Here is a 16128-nt window from a genome sequence, read left to right on the forward strand (position 1 = left end):
CTGTTCGTTCTAGGTTTTGTAGCAGCGCATTTTTTTTCTTCCGGGATACCGAAAGGGATTAAAAGATTTTTAATGAAGCACTTGCTTACCTAATTTTTTTTTCAAAAAACAAAAAAAAAACTCGCACGGACCCAACCAAACAAGGCAAGGCCACCAAACGAATCCCATAGTCTGTTCAACTTGACCACAAGCCCTAATTTGTCAACATCGATCAACTCGGCGCCGCATCAACGATCGGTCACATGGAGGACCGCATCAGCGGACTCCCCGACGACCTTCTGCACGGCATCCTCCTCCACCTGCACTTCCTCCCCGCCGCCGTGCGCACCAGCCTCTTCTCCCGCCGCTGGCGCCGCGTCTGGGTCGGTCTCCCCGAGCTCTTTCTCGCCGGCCTCCACGTTCCGGGCCAGCCGCCGAGCACCTTCCTGCGCACCATCGACGGCGCCCTCGCCGCCTACTCTGCCCTGAACGATCACGTACCCGCGCTCACCATCACCGTGCCCGACGTCGGAGGCTTCCACGTCCCCGCCTGCCACGTTGCCACGTGGCTGCGCTTCGCCTCGCGTTACGTCGCCGGCACCTTCTCCCTCAGAGCAATTCCAATAGTATAGCCAACTGTTGGCTATAACAAGATGTCATATCATTTGTAGTCATCATATAGCTAACATGTACAATAGTTGGCTATAAGAATGTAGTATTTTACTAATATATGGCCCACATTTCACTCTCACAAGGTGTCTAGAAGCACGTGCAAGAGCTGGCTATTGCATAGTAGCCCACCTCTCTTCTCTCTCATTTTCTCTCTCCTCCAACTCATCTAAAATATATTATTTAATATCTTATAGTCAGCTGACTGGACTCTATTGTACTTGCTCTCACCGTGCCCCCACTCCCTCGTGAACGTCAACGATACAATGAGCTCCATCTGCTCCTCCCGTGCGGGAGAGCGACGCGCGTCGCGCTCTCCCTTGGCGGGTTCGTCCTACGGCCAGCGGCTCCCTTCGCGGCGCTGACGAACCTGAAGATAGAATCTGCCGCCATGGTTGGCCGCGAGCTCGGAAACTTCGTGTCCTCAATGTGCCTGTGTCTGACGGATCTTACCCTCCTGCGCAACCAACTCGTTGGCAGCCACGACGTCTCTATCTCACTAGTGGAAAAGAGGCCTTTCGTCCCAACCTTTAGTCCCCGTTTTGAACCAAACCGGGACCAATGGAGGGTATTGGTCCCGGTTCATCATGAAAACCCTTTAGTCCCGGTTCGTTTGGACCCTTTAGTCCCGGTTGGTAATACAATCCGGGACTAAAGGGTGGTCTATGGGGCAAAAGTCTTTAGTCCCGGTTCGTATTACCAACCGGGATTAAAGGTCTACCCTTTAGTCCCGGTTCGTATTATGAACCGGGACTAAAGGGCTTTTTGCCTCCCCATGCACCTCCACCCCCCCCCCCCCCCCCGTGGATCGCCTTTTTTAGCACTGTAAAATAGAAGAAAAAATGATACAAAATTCAAAAAATAAAATGTTTTCGGATTCTTGTATGTTATGCAACCTACTATTAGGGAAAATTAACAAATTTGAATTTTCACTTTTTTTGCAAAAATGTTTTGAAAAATGGTAAAACCGCAATAACTTTTGCATACGACGTCGAAAAAAACCGTATAATATATCAAAAAATACCTGGGAAAAAGTTACATCCGAATTCACCCGGGTTTACCCGGTTAGCCAATTTTTAGATTCTCAAAATTCCAAATGAAAATATGAAAGCAGGAAGATTTTAGTTTTTGTCAGAAATTTGGAATTTTATTTTTTTAATTTTTTAAAATAATAATTACATCATGCATAAAGATTACTATTACTTAACCATAAAGTTAGCCAATTTTTTAGATTTTCAAATTTTCAAGTTTGGCAAAAAAATATTAAAAAATAATAAATTAAAAAACAATTATAATACAAATTTTAAAAATTATAATTATAATACCATTACCACAACATGTTATTACGTTATTAGTTTTGTTTATTAAAATAATTATTTGGAATTCAAATAATAAATAAGTGTGACATCGACCAACATGTTAATAGGATTGATATGATACTAGTATCACAACATGCGCGCGAAGCACTTGGAAGCGGGATGGGAAAGGAACTTGGAAGTTAAGCGTGCTAGTGCTGGAGTAGTAGGAGGATGGGTGACCGAGCGGGAAGTTGGACCACGGGTAAGTAATTTGACTAGAGATTAAGCGTAGTTAGAGATTAAGTGGAGTTAGAAACTAAACTAGTTAAATAACTGAAATAGTAGAAATTCTGAAAAAATAGGAAAAAAAAGAGGAGCGAAAAATAATTGGGAACCAAATAAAAAAAATAACGAAATAACCTTTAGTCCCGGTTCGTGTTACAAACCGGGACTAAAGGGTTTTTCCTCGACGCGCGCCAGCAGCCCACGTGGCGGGACCTTTAGTCCCGGTTTGTTTTACAACCGGGACTAAAGGGGGACCTTTAGTCCCGCCTAATTGGTCCCGGTTTGAAAACCGGGACTAAAGGCCCAAATGAACCGGGCCTATAGCCCCGTTTTCCACTAGTGTCTGCTCCTCCTCACTCAAGCGCCTAAAATTCAATGCCACACACGTCAATCGGCTCGAGGTCGTTGCCCCAATGCTCCAAGTGTTTGCCGCGTCTTCCTTCGGGCAAGCTCACGTCTCTGCCCCTAATCTGGACGAGGTCGAGGTTCAGAGCCTCTACCAGTATCGCTTCGCCGACGATGTGCCTCGGCGTCTCCGGCGGCTAGACATGGCGGAGTCTTATGTCGGTGCAACACCTCCCCCGAGGATGCGGCGGTTCGATACGGTTGGCGAGCTGAGACTGTATGCCTTCATCGTACGTGCGTCTTGATTTCTACCCGTATGGTTATGCTAATTCTTGCGTCGCCCTTCGATGGTTAATATGTGACTATGTTATCAACTTTGTCAGGGGATGGAGGGATACACTACCTTCTTGGATGGTGTCAACAATCTTCCGATGTGTGAGACATTATCATTAAGCTTAGCAGGGCATCACTACTACGGCTGCGTGCCGATCATCCTACATGTCCTGAAGAGGCACAACGGTATAAGGAAGTTTGTCCTGCTCAAATATCCAACTATGGTAATTTCTGCGATCTTAAATCTAATTTGCAGTTCTAATCTAGTCATTGCTGTACCTCCTATCCAATTTAATCGACGTGAGATTGTACCTAGCATTGTTCTTTTCCGCGTCGATCTTCTGATCGGAGGGAGTAGATCGCAGCTCGATTTGTTCTTCAAGTACAGAGCATTGCATGTTTTCTCATTAAGATTAGGAGAAAATAATGTATTGTCTCCGTTTCGAAATGTATGCCTTTTTAGGAAGTACTAATTAAGGTACTTCATGAAAGTAAGGTCACACACGGTTGACCCGTCGGCCCATACTTAAGGCTACACACGTACGCCATGAAGAAATGGCTGATATGTTTAGTCACTTTCTAGGACATTTGATTTGTTTCCTTGGGCATCACTAGTTCACTACACAACGCCACAATATTATGGTAAACAATCTTTCTTTACTATTAAATACGAGTTGGTCGTTTGACACTCAACGCACTTTGGTGGTCGTCATTGGAAGCATCTTGTTCGTCCAATCATCCCACCTCAACACCTAGCCCACCTAAACCGTCCGATCGCTTTTTTGCTAACCAACCCAGGCCCCGCTTCACAATGAAAATCGGAACAAAATCCCAACCTTCCTATTGGGCACAATCTGAAATAATTTGGGACGTGATTCCCGGATGCAGATTACGTTGAATAATCCCATTATTACTCGCTCCCCTTCATTGTGTTTCCCTACACAAAGAAAGATAATGGAGTACCAAGAACATTGCGAGACGAGAGCAGCTGGGGCAATGGGTGGCGTCTTGCTTCCGATCTGTGACTTGAGGAAGAGATTGAGGGGGGATAGTTGGAGCTCGGCCATGGGGACGGGTTGGAGAGATGAAGTAGGCTCGGTGGAGGATAGCCATAGTGGCAGGGACGTGTCTCAGAGGTTCGTGAACGCGAGTTCTCTTCACCGTTTCTCGATTCCGTCCAGATCAACCAGATCAACCTTAGCGCTGGCTCTTGTCCGAATGCAGGGTGGAAGCCCTCGAGATCACGATCAAGCAGAGATGACGATGTTGCCTGGTAGCAGGGATGATCCATCGTAGACACCATCGGCGAGCCCACCATGTCGGGGCTGAACCGGCAGGGGCTGAGGGGAGCCGCGATGGCTACCTTCTTGAATTTTGATGGAGGTGCGACCACGAGCTCTTGCCCTCAACTCTCAACAGCATCGTCCCAATCATGCACGTCGCCGCCTCTGAGATCGAACACGAGAGTGTTGGGGCTGTCCGCGGTCATTTTGGGCGATTTTGGTCGCGGTTTTTGTACAGGTTGGTGAGATTCGAATCCGGGATGTTTGGTGGAGCGATGCTGCTCTATAATATACCTCAGGAATTTGGCTATTTTCAGTAAAACTTACAACGCGAAACTTGCAGTTTACTAACCAATAATGTTTATTTCTTCTTCACATCTCCTGCAGTTTACGAATCTGGGAGGTTTGGTGGAGCGATGCTGCTCTATAATGTAGTAAATTATCTGCAGTTTGTCATTAATGTTTTTGGTAATTCACAAGGTCGGCTTTTTGAGGAATTTCATTTCGCTGTATATAGTTTGGGCACTGCAAATTCATTCATGTAAGATTTGGCAATTTAACTCCAATGCATTATTTAGTGAGAACGTACTCTCATTGATGGTTTTACTAATGATAAAAAAATGTAGCAAATTATACTGCTGCTAGGATCGTTCTTGCAACATCAGTTGGTTACAATTGCGGAGCCACCCTCTTTCAGAACTTCCTGGTGTGACATCATGAACAATCAAAATCAATATATTTGGGAGGGGATGCTTCTAAGTAATGCTAATGAAGGTAATGATGTTGGTGAAGACTCTGATTCAGATAATCTGGGAGATTCAAAGTGAGTATAATATCTCGATTTTTTAATGAATTAAGTTCTTTTCGTGCCTCATCTTTTAACCTGCACAGAAGATGAAGCAAGAAGATAGGGTCCTCAGTGTGTTGATATAAGCAAAGGGCGAAGGGGGCGAGGTGGTGGAGTCGAGGGCGGTGGTGCTATTCGACTGTGCATGCCAGTCGCTGCCTGGTCTGAGTGGCACCACAGCTGCGGTATGCAAGCACCTCAGGTGTGTCAACGTTCCTCAACATTTTCATTGATGCCCGCCTTGATTTCTGTATTCATACATGTCATTTCTTGGTTGTGCATATGATTGAAATTATATTATCAAGCCTGCGAATTTATCACCCGCTATTTCAATAATCCCATATTTAGTGCTTCTAACTTAGCTTTCTTAGCTATTTGATGCATGTATAAATGAACTTCATTGAATCGTTTTCCTGGGTTTTGTAGATGGTGAATATCTACTATATTAAAGCTTAACAACTTCGATTTTTACTAGAATTTTGAGGCCTTGCTGATTTTTTTCTGTGTACACTGGTTGGGTGGATCTAGCTGCGTGACCGCGTGCACCGCTTTGACCAAATGTTGCTTTTTGTCTTTGGCACGGGCTCTTCTGGAGAAATGGTGTCTGGCTCTGTCTTCCCACCGCCCCATTTCCTGTCGATTCATCCGCCACTCCTCTGTACCTCGCCCAATCCTGATTTGCCGCCGTTCTCAGCCGGCGGCGAGCCACGACGAGTGATGGAATGATGCTGCGGGAAGCCACAGAACAAGTGATGGAGTCATGTCTCATCTCCTCTTTCTTCTCCTGCTTTGGCGACCCCGTCCCTAGCCACCGGAATTTCTCGAGGCTCCCACAGCTGCTCGGCTTGGTATGTCGCCGATGCCACCATGGTGGGGAGGGCGACAGCCTCCAGCTACTCGCGGCCCTCCTCACCAAGCACACTCAACCTCACAGGGTGACTCCCTCGGCTCTCCTGTCCCCCCTGCTCCAAGCGCATCAGCGGCCTCCTCGCTCGCGTCCCTACTCAGCCTCGTGGCCGCCGCCCCGGTGCTCACCGCTTCGCCAGATGGAAGCTATGGATCCCGGCTCCTGCCGTGCGTTGATCCCCAATTTTCGGATCAAACTGTGCAGACATGTCAGCGAAGCCACCAGCATGGTCTGGCTCGCACACCGGAGGCTGCCAGCGGCAGCGTGGCAAGCGGCGGCCAGTTCAAGGGACATCGTACTCATCCCTCGATGGTCATCATCCTCACTCTTCCCTCTCTCCTCCTTTTCTTCGTCGCCACCCCTACCCCTGCCCCCTGTGCACTCCGTCCATCCCAGCTTGCAACCGCCCGGCTCCTCCCCAACCGGCGCGACGCCGCCGTGCTTCCCTGCTCCTCCCCAGTGGCGTGAGGTTATAGCGACATCCGTGCAGCTCCTCATCGACATGAGACCACCGACAAGGTACCCGTGCACCATCTCCTCCTCAAGTGGCCCGTCTCGGCAGCCTCCCCGGGGTCCTCAGATCTGCCCGCTGCCGGCCGCGCATCGTGTCAGACTCCCGAGCAGGCCGTCCCGAACCTCCATCGAACGCCGATGCCGGCAAAGACCTCCGCGAACGCTGCCCCCAGGTATCCCGTCTCCTATACTTTGACGCGCAGCGATCGACAGCACGGCCTGCTGATGATCCATACTATTGTCTTCCTCCTGTGTGTTTACGCCCGCATGATGGCTTGCAGGGTCTGCTGCTGCGCGGCGACCTCGGCCACGGTACTGCAACAGCACACGCAGGCGGTCAACGAAAACTACCAAGGCTCCGACGGTGATGAGACGATTACAGAGGATGGCGTCAATTAGATCGGTTGATCTACCTTGCCCCTCCTCTCCTAGGAACGGGTCGATTAACTCTGCCATTTATTTCCATTTTTATTTATTTTATTCAGTGATTTCATCTTTCAGTAACTTAGATTCTTATTTGTGAATGCGCCAGGAGGTCAGGCGTTCAGGTTGTCTATGTCGAGCCAACGGCGTATGCGGGAAGAGTAGGAGGAGGTACTGATGCCAGCGGGAAGCCACAGAACAAGGTGTATAGTGGGTCTCCTTGCTAATTCAGGTTTGTGCCCTTCCTATCATCCCTTGCATTCATTGTTCTTACTCAAGGTTTCAAATTTCTTGAAGGTTTCAGTATAATCTTTGTTCCTTTTAGGATCGAGGAATTAGGATCGCATTATCTCCAAAGGATGTTTGACTAATATGTAGTGCAACAATCTGGTAGTGTAGTAGCGGTTTTGTATTGTACTATTCACATACTTCTGCTGATGCTGGTTACAAATTATAGGCAAGAATAATTAGGTGAAGTACCTGCCTAAATTTACTGCATTGTCTAACATGGATAGCGCAGGGCTGGTGCAGAAGTTTTGTGTAGAGATAACATTACATAATCCAATTGTCTATTATATTGAATTATTAATAGAGCTTCTCTAAAAGTGCATGTTCACACCTGCTGCTGTAGCAGGGATATATGGCTAGCGATTTTAGAGCCATTGACAAGGGAGGACAGGTGGCTTCAAAGCTGAAATGTATGGATTTTGAGTTAACTCCATCATTAACATAAAAAATGCTAGCTCTTCTCTCTGAAGAAAATATTATTGAAATCATCAAATGGGATATAGTTCTTGCTGCCCAATATGAGCACTGATAGATCTTATGATAGCTTTATTTTCTATTCGATGGACTCACTGATTTGATACTAATATAGACAACTAAGGGATTTGTTTAGTTAGTCCTCAGTACGAGAAGGAGAGCATTCAAGGCACGGTAGAAAAAAGAAGAAATTTACCAAGAGGGACAAGAAGAGCTGTTTGGAAAACCCAAAGCTGGCATCAAGATCAGTCTCCCCGTGAAAATAATTTTCAGGGATATAGTTCTTGCTGTCCAATATGAGCATGGCTAGATCTATAGCTTTATTTTATATTCAATGGCTTTCTGATTTGATACCAATATTAGTTCCATGAAAACTAATCAATATGCAGTGAGAACAATCCCAGTGAGGTTAATGCAAGCGAATGATATCTGGGTCATGCTAATGCTACAATGGATGAGACATGACAATGGTTTTGCATGATTGCCATATACTGTCAGGACCCTTCTCCATATCTGATGCTTAGTCCTTGAACTATCGTTTAGAATTCAAAAGTGCATCTGCTAAGTGTTGTTACTTGACTGTTTGAGAGGAATGAAACATAGCGAGTAGTCAAGATGGTTGATATGTCAATGAATTTTTGCAATGTTATCATAGACACATCAAATATTCACAGCAGGCGGGATCTACAATGTGGCTTAGGCCAAACAGCCAATTTCCTGTGTACATGTAGTTCTTTTGATAATTTCTTAGTAAAAAAAGTTACATGCCTAGCATAAGCATGCCTAGGATCCCTCCCTAATTTTGGTCTGCTATTTCCCATCTTTGTCCGACTGCATGTTCAGTCACTCACTCTGAATGGGAGGGGTATATTAGTGTCCTACACAGGAGCAGTATCAGTACGTTTATCTGAAACTGGCAGTATGTGCTGCTTGAGTTGGCACTTCTATGTGGCCTCTATCTGAAACCGACAGTCTGTGCTGCTTGAGTTCGCACGTGTACGTGGTGTCAGCTGAAATCTGCATTACAAAAGAAGCGTGTGCAAGATATATGTCACCACAAGAGAACGTGAGTAGTGAGTATTGCATAATCGATTGTATCTGGACTATTTGATCTATTAGTTCTCCTTGCAGTCTAGATAGGGTTATCGATCTCTTTTGTTTAGGCATGCAGGATGGAAGGAGCACTGAAAATTGATTCTACAAAGGTGATGCATCCTGGTGCTTGGGGAAGGTCAAGTCTCTTGTTTGCCCTCCATATATTAGCTAGGCTAATGAATTTTCTGATAAAGCAAACAGTTTGTTTTCAGGAAGCTGTTTTAAAGTGATCTTTGTAGTATGCTTGGATGCTGGTCAATATATAAGCTATCTGGAAACATATTTGTAGTGATCATGTCAGTGTATCCATTATTTAAACTTATACTATTGAAGTCTTTGTATGCCTGACTAGCGTATTTTCCCTTGAAATCATCTATTTTTTTCATTATTGTTTCTTTGTTGACAAAGCCTTTCTACTGTCAAAGATATATGTTTGTTGTTCATTCGCAGTCTTGCTCTTTTTTCAAGGATATCCATGCTATATTTCCTTCCCTCTATAGTAGAGTTGTAGATAGTGCAGTGTCTGATTAGTTTTGCACTTGATGAGTTCATAGCCTAGATGATTGCAGAGCAGTCACTTTTAATGATAACCAGTCCATGTACCCAGGCAGTAGCAAGATTGACAGCATCAAGACAGGCTTGGGCGTCAGATTCTTCAACATCAAACAAGACGTCCAGTTGAACGCTCTTGCGGTAATCGTAAGCCAGCAGGCCAATGGCCGCATCCCCTGTCTGCTCAAAAAACACGACATCATCAACATCAATTTATCTTTCATTGTTTAGCTCCTGGGTACCTTGATGGCACGGCGTGCCGCCGTGCCGGCCATTGCTAGTACACTTTAAAACCGATCCCTTTTAAAGATAATCTGTACTACAGTTTACCACTGATCCTTTTTGAATGGAAGTGTGCAAAGTAGAAGCAGTAAATTACCATGATATGTGCTTGTGCATGAATACGTTCATGCGAAAATTTAGCTTCATGCATGTTATTTGAGTTACTATTTTTCCTTTCATTTATTTTCCATCCAATCCAATCTGAAATTATTTTTATGTGTGTTTGATGAAGAATGTCTGAATGTGGTAATCTAAAAGGAAATGGGTTTGATTATCATTAGATTTGTCTATGGAGTTATGCAACAATATTTGGCAACGAATTAGACATTATACCAAATATCAACCATACATAAAAATTAAAGATGAGCTGCAGATCAGTTACCAGACCAGATATAACTCCATACTATAAGATGCTATTATGCTATATCTTTATAAGAGTAGTTTTAGTCTCTTCGGTTCCAACCCATGCTTTATCATATAAACGTAGTTTTCTGAAATTGTTGTTCCTTTGTTGATGTGAACATTTCAGCCGTCCTAGACCATGATGGACCACTCCTACGATGCATTGAGGTGCAAGGGTACCAACGGTAACTGGGTTCACAGAACACACCGCAGTGGCAGGCACAAATGTTTTTATAGTTATTCAATTGAACAACAAAATTATTACGTAGTATATATGGCACTAAGCCGGCAAATATAGTTGTCCTTTCTGTCCTATATCCACTTAACATTTTGTCTCTTGTAATAAAGAGAGGTCTCCAGGCTCGCTCCAGCCTCCAATGAAGGATTCACTAGCGGCGCCCAGTGCAGCAACCCCATCGGAAAGGGCCGGCAGGAAGCTGATTTTTTAAAATTTGGATACCCATTTTCAGAATCCTGTGCCTGCCCATGACACGTCTTCAACACCAGCTGCATCGCCAAGACCTTCCCCATGCGGTGACACGCTGTTGCGGCGCATGTAAGATTATCATCACAATTCATTGTTATATCTTCACAATGACATCAAGCTAGACAACTTCCTTATGGGCTTAAGCTGAAAAGCTAATCAGGTGTGCTTTGTCGAAAAAGGTTATCCGATTCATGTTATCTACTAGAGTTATTTTCGGTATAAATTTGACATCAGTGTTAGTTATTTAATATGCAACATCTAGCAAAACCAAGTTCTTTATCCAGACATGAGCAGAACATAGACCTGTGCTCTTTTTCATCTGTAGGTCTATATAATCGAATATGTGCTTGCTAAGAAATACAAGGATCTCCATACTCATAAACACATACCTTAGAGGTGATAAACTGATTCATGGAGTTTGATTGAAAATTTTACGTGAAGCTATCTTAGCAGTCAAATTTGACATAGATTTTATTCTGTTAAGTATTTTTGCCGTACCGTATTAAATTTTCCCATGTGCTTGTCCTATTATTCTACTAAAATGAATTTTGCTGCAGGAGCTGCTAATTAAAACATGGACTTTGATTGATAATTATGCCCAATGAAGATTGTATATGTATATTTGTGTTGTTGCAGCGTTAGAGGTACCAAGTCATCAAAAATCTAGATGATATGACAGGCTTGAACGAAGGTGACAATTGAACTAATATATATCCCTTCATGAATTTTGTACATACGGTTAAATCACTAACCAGATGTATAAACATAATACGTATTGCCCAAGTGGAACACATGGGCCAATTTCTTCTATTAAAAAAGGTTCACTTTAGTCTAACTTCTAGATCCAGTATGGAAGAGATTTCACAGAAGATCTACGCATTATGAGTGGACATGGTCAGAGAGCTTAAAGTACTCCTCAAACGAACTCTATGGAGTAGGATGTGCCGAAGATAATATTTACATTGGTCCTAGATTTCTGAATGTGACCTTGCTTCACACTGGTAATGAGGTGATCACTACGACATCATCTAACCACACGCTCCTTCTACTGAGAGTTCATGCCAACAGGCATCCAGGGAGAGCATCCCACCGATGAAGTTCAAGTCAATAGAGTATGTTTTGTTGAAATTGAGTTTGATTGTTGCCTATGAAAGATATGTGTATTTTGTTTGAACAGTTGGCTGGTATAAAAATAAATCTTATGTGATCACATTTATATTGTTAGGTTGTTGACTTAGGCCGGTGTTGATTACAGTACATGCCAATAGATCTCTGCTCAAAATTTGGACAATGATGATTGATATGCACGAGAATTCTACATGCTTAACAGTATTAGAATATGTATGCTCCGTAGCAACGCACGGGCATTCAACTAGTCTGCTGAAAAAAGCAGTTTCTAGAGGCAACCTATCTGGCTGCAGCAAAACTATTAGCTGGTAGTAGCATGCCCAAGAAAACACTGACGGAACAATATATATATATTCCCTGTCACAAAATTCTGTGCAGAAACCATGATATCAATTTTTTATTCCCTTTATATGTTTTCGAGCTGGCTTGGCACTAGTACGTATTTCAATCTTCCTATTCTATTTTGTTTAAAAATATACTCTTACTAATTTTATATTTTGATCAGATAAACCTATGCCGGTTCCCTTGTCCCTGCCAGTTGACGGAGAGTCATGGGGCAGGCAATTTTACCCTCGATTCACTTGAAGAGATAGAGATTAATTCATTCACAGGAGCAGACCACGAGGTGCAATTCCTAAAGCTGCTACTATCCAGATGTAGTGCAACAAAGCTAAAAAATGTGGATATTAATACAGTATGACTTACCATGGTCGACCTCCTCCAATAATTGAAGTGGCCGAGAAGGTCCGCCTCATTTGTCGTCCAAATCTTAGAGTTAGACTACATGCCACTTCCAACAACGGGATTTCAGAGTTGGTAATTTAAGAAACGGATTCTACATGTGCATATCGAGTTGGATCGATACATGTTTAGAGTACATTTGGCGCTTCAAGAATCGTTGGTGGCTGTGGGTTTATTTTTTCGAGCTTAAATAATGCGCTTATGGCCAGTTAATGATTTGTAAGAACATTTATGTGAACAATGTAAATCATGGAGTTATTTTAGTTATAAGTTACTATGATGGTTGCTACAAAAAAGAGTGAAAAGTGTGGGTTGTTCCTGCTTCTCGCCCTTTTGGCCCTCCATTATTCTTCATAATTGGCAAGTGTGTGTGCCAAAGCATGATGAGAGTACATCTTGCACTTGCATGAAGTTTTGACTGATCAATAAAAAAACAACAAGGAGTTAACTAACCGTTTGGGTGTTCTAGGTTTTAGTTCCAATGCCTTAATGTAAAATGGGCAACTTGGTTTGTAAGAGAATGTTTTCATCGGAAAATTCTCAAAAAAACTCCTAAATAACCCAAATGTTCCACTCAATTCATACTTTGTTCCTTTACTAAACGAGAAACTTGCCGAGATGATCCACAGCAGCATTTGTCATCCAAATCTCAGAGTTAGTTTATATCAAGTTTCCAGCGAGAGGTTTTTAGTACTATAAGCACTGGATCCTATGCATGACCTATTGGTTAGTTAGTGGTCGTCTCAAAAAATGCTGAAATTCATAATCATAGGTGTGTGCTCTAAAATCTCAATTTAACGCCTAGAACAGATGATATCTTCTGCAGAACGTTTCCAAGCAGACCGCCTCGTGGTCTCTGCACTCTCGACATCAGCCACTGGTAGTCACCCAATGCTTTGTCCGAGAGAGGTTCTAAGAACTCGCATTTTTCTAGGATTTCAGGGGGAGGTACTCCCCTGACAAGATTACTTTCCAGCTTTGGTTTTTTCTTGTTTATATCTTGAGGAACCTCTGGTGCTGGGTTCTCGAGGAACAGCGGCGATGCTCCTGGGATGATCTCTTGGCGAAAGGGTAAGCTTCTGGCACTCTGCAAGCAGAAATCAAACCACTGGTGGATGAGTGGAGATGGGCCTCTAGTTCTGCCACCAATTCGGTCAGTCTGAAATCCTGTCGCACAAGGTATCGCCTGTGGTGCATAAGACCAACACAGCTAATAAGACACTAGTCTCATATCACAAGGAAGCAACGGCATATATACTCATGGATTCAGTCACATAGTAATTAAATTAAGCGTGAGAAAATCGTAACGTACCCATAGATCAGCCCAGAGGCTACTGCCTGACTTTGGAACAACAATAGCAACATTAGACATTCGCTTTGCAGCAGGGATGACATCACTGCTCCAGCCCACTGTGACCCAAACATCCCCAACTCCAAACGATTTGAGATAGTTCATGCTGTCAAATAGCTGGACCTACAGAAAAACAGACTAAAATTAAATTCAACGCAACACATTATAATTCAAGACTTTTTTCTTGTTGTTCCTGATATACAAGGTGCATGTTGTATTTTTCGCAAAATCATTTTGCGCTATCGTCAGATGGAATGCAAGAAATATACAGAGAAGATGAGTCATTTGGTGCAAACCTGCTTCTGTAGCTGTGTAAAGCTGTTTAAGACTGCTTCTCTACCACCACTAACTTCGGTTTCCATGTCAATCGTGTTATATGATGATCCCAACTGTTTAAGAACTGCACCAATGACCTCTCTAGGAGAATCAATCATTGAAATCTTCCCGGCAAGTTCAGGCCTCCACAAATCCTCCCAATCCTAAAGATAGTACATCCATATGAGTAAGTAAAACCAAGTACCTAACAGGTGATCACGTTGATGTCTGGCAGCACAATGCCATCTATATATGTGTGTTTACTCACAAAGAGAATATAAACCACAAGATAGTCAACCTTAATCAATACTACCAAAAGGCATGTTTCGGTACTATGTTACATCTTTTCATTAACGCCAAAGTACATGTTTTAAGAAAAAAACTTAAACTACTGTATAGTTGACCTTGTATCTTCAGCATAATTTTACATGTTCTCAGAAGGAAAAGGTTTACCTGTATTGGCTTCAAGTTGTGCTGCTTAAATTTGTTTTTCTTGTAAGCAATGACCACAGTGCCCCATCTGTATGGAACACCCCATACTGAGCCATTAGAATCCGCCTCTCCATTCTGGTTCCTGCACAAATGAACCTGATAGACTATAATGAAAATGGAAGCTACACCTTGAGACATCTTCACTTGGATTGACTACTTCAGTTCACATGTTCCAGAGGAGTACATCAATATTTACACTTCACGAATATAATATTTCTAGAAGAAAATGAGCATGACCTTAGAAAATAATGGGCATTGCAGATGTTATTCCAGTTAAGAATATTGCACTAGCATCCAGTGAAAAGAGAGACCTACGTGCCATTGCAATCCACATGATAGAATATTTTTCTTATAAATGAGCATGATCGGAGTAGACAGTTTTAAGCCGTCAGCATGTATTATCACAGCATACAAGCAGTGCGAGATTAACGACAGGGGCCAGCGAACTATCGGAACTGTTAATAGAGAAGGGAGGCTTCAACTGTCAATTCTCACCTTCCATCTGTCACTTAGGCTCTTATACCAATCCTGTTCTTCAGCATTCTTGATAGGTTCTACCAGTCCCTTACGGATGGCGTAGCCGAGCCAAGAGTCCCCGATCGAAACTACATCAGCCGCCATGGCGGATTTCGGCTGAACTTGACCTTTGTCCACACACTGCGACAGCTCGGAGAAGAGGGCGTCAATGCTAGGGCGGAACTCGGGGCTGAACTTGAGCCTCTTTCCCTGTACTTCAACGAAATCCTACAAACACCAAACCAAAATCAGCTCACACCATTCCATGCTACCTTGCTGTTCAACTCGTCATCTCTCAGATAGTAGGCAAAGCAACTGGTGTATAAGTGAAGGAAATGTTTTGCCTGTAGCGAGGAGGAAGGGCCAGACCTTGATCCATGTGGGAGGGAAGGAGCCGCGGAGCGCGACGACCCGGAGGGGCACGGAGAGCGCGTAGGTCTTGGACTTCCACTGCTGCAGCGCCGCCTCCCACTCCTCGTCGTCGTCCTCCTCCTCCTTTGCCTCCACGGCGGCGGCGGCGGGAGGAGGTGGGTGGACGCAGGCGCGTGCGGAGGTGGGGGAAAGGATGAGGAGGGAGCAGACGGCCAGATGGAGCGCCAGGGCAGCCGCGGAGGCGCTCCGCGCCAAATCCCAGCCTCCGCGGCCGGGCGTGCCCAATTGGCTGTCGCGCGGAGACGGAGGCTGCCGGGAGAAGGCGAGCTGCTTCGCCTTCGGCTTGCGGTGGCGGAGGCAGAAGCGGAGGCGGGACGCGGGGAGGTGGTGGTCGGGATTGTTGGGGAGCAGGCCGGGGAATGAGCGGCGAGGGTTGGGGAGGAGGAGATGGAGCGGCTTCCCCTCCATCGCCGATCAGGCTGCCGCCGCCGGTGGGCTTATCCGGTGGCCTGGCCTAGTAGAACGTGTCAAGTGGAAGTACCTGCGGCTCTCAAGCCTGAACCCAGCCAAACCTGTGCCTTAGAAGTTAGAACTCGTATGGAACTGTACTTTTGCAGTGATTCCTACGATAACTGGAAATGTCTGTTTTCGAAATTCAGGTGTTCCAAGTTTATGTTAAAGCTTCAACAAAAGAATAAAAATGAATTTATGTGTTTTAAAAAAACACATTTAGCTACATGTAACATACTGT

The 16128-nt window shown here is 44.3% G+C and overlaps 2 protein-coding genes across 2 annotated transcripts; one reads left to right on the plus strand and one right to left on the minus strand.

The window, feature by feature from the left end:
* Positions 1–242: 242 nt before the first annotated feature.
* On the plus strand, positions 243–611 carry LOC139835835 (F-box/LRR-repeat protein 25-like). Its single transcript, XM_071825704.1, has one exon. The coding sequence runs from the start codon at positions 243–245 to the stop codon at positions 609–611; it is 369 nt and encodes a 122-aa protein (XP_071681805.1).
* A 12288-nt stretch (positions 612–12899) lies between these two features.
* LOC127336332 (uncharacterized) lies at positions 12900–15944 on the minus strand. The gene is made up of 6 exons (XM_051363138.1): positions 15375–15944; positions 14985–15233; positions 14451–14585; positions 13979–14161; positions 13644–13805; positions 12900–13517 (listed from the first exon to the last, which is right to left on the minus strand). Exons 1-6 carry the CDS (start codon positions 15843–15845, stop codon positions 13113–13115), a joined length of 1605 nt encoding a protein of 534 aa, XP_051219098.1. The 5' UTR covers positions 15846–15944; the 3' UTR covers positions 12900–13112.
* Positions 15945–16128: the final 184 nt, after the last annotated feature.

The sequence above is a fragment of the Lolium perenne genome, chromosome 2 (genome assembly GCF_019359855.2).
Source record: "Lolium perenne isolate Kyuss_39 chromosome 2, Kyuss_2.0, whole genome shotgun sequence".
Taxonomy (NCBI): Eukaryota; Viridiplantae; Streptophyta; class Magnoliopsida; order Poales; family Poaceae; genus Lolium; species Lolium perenne.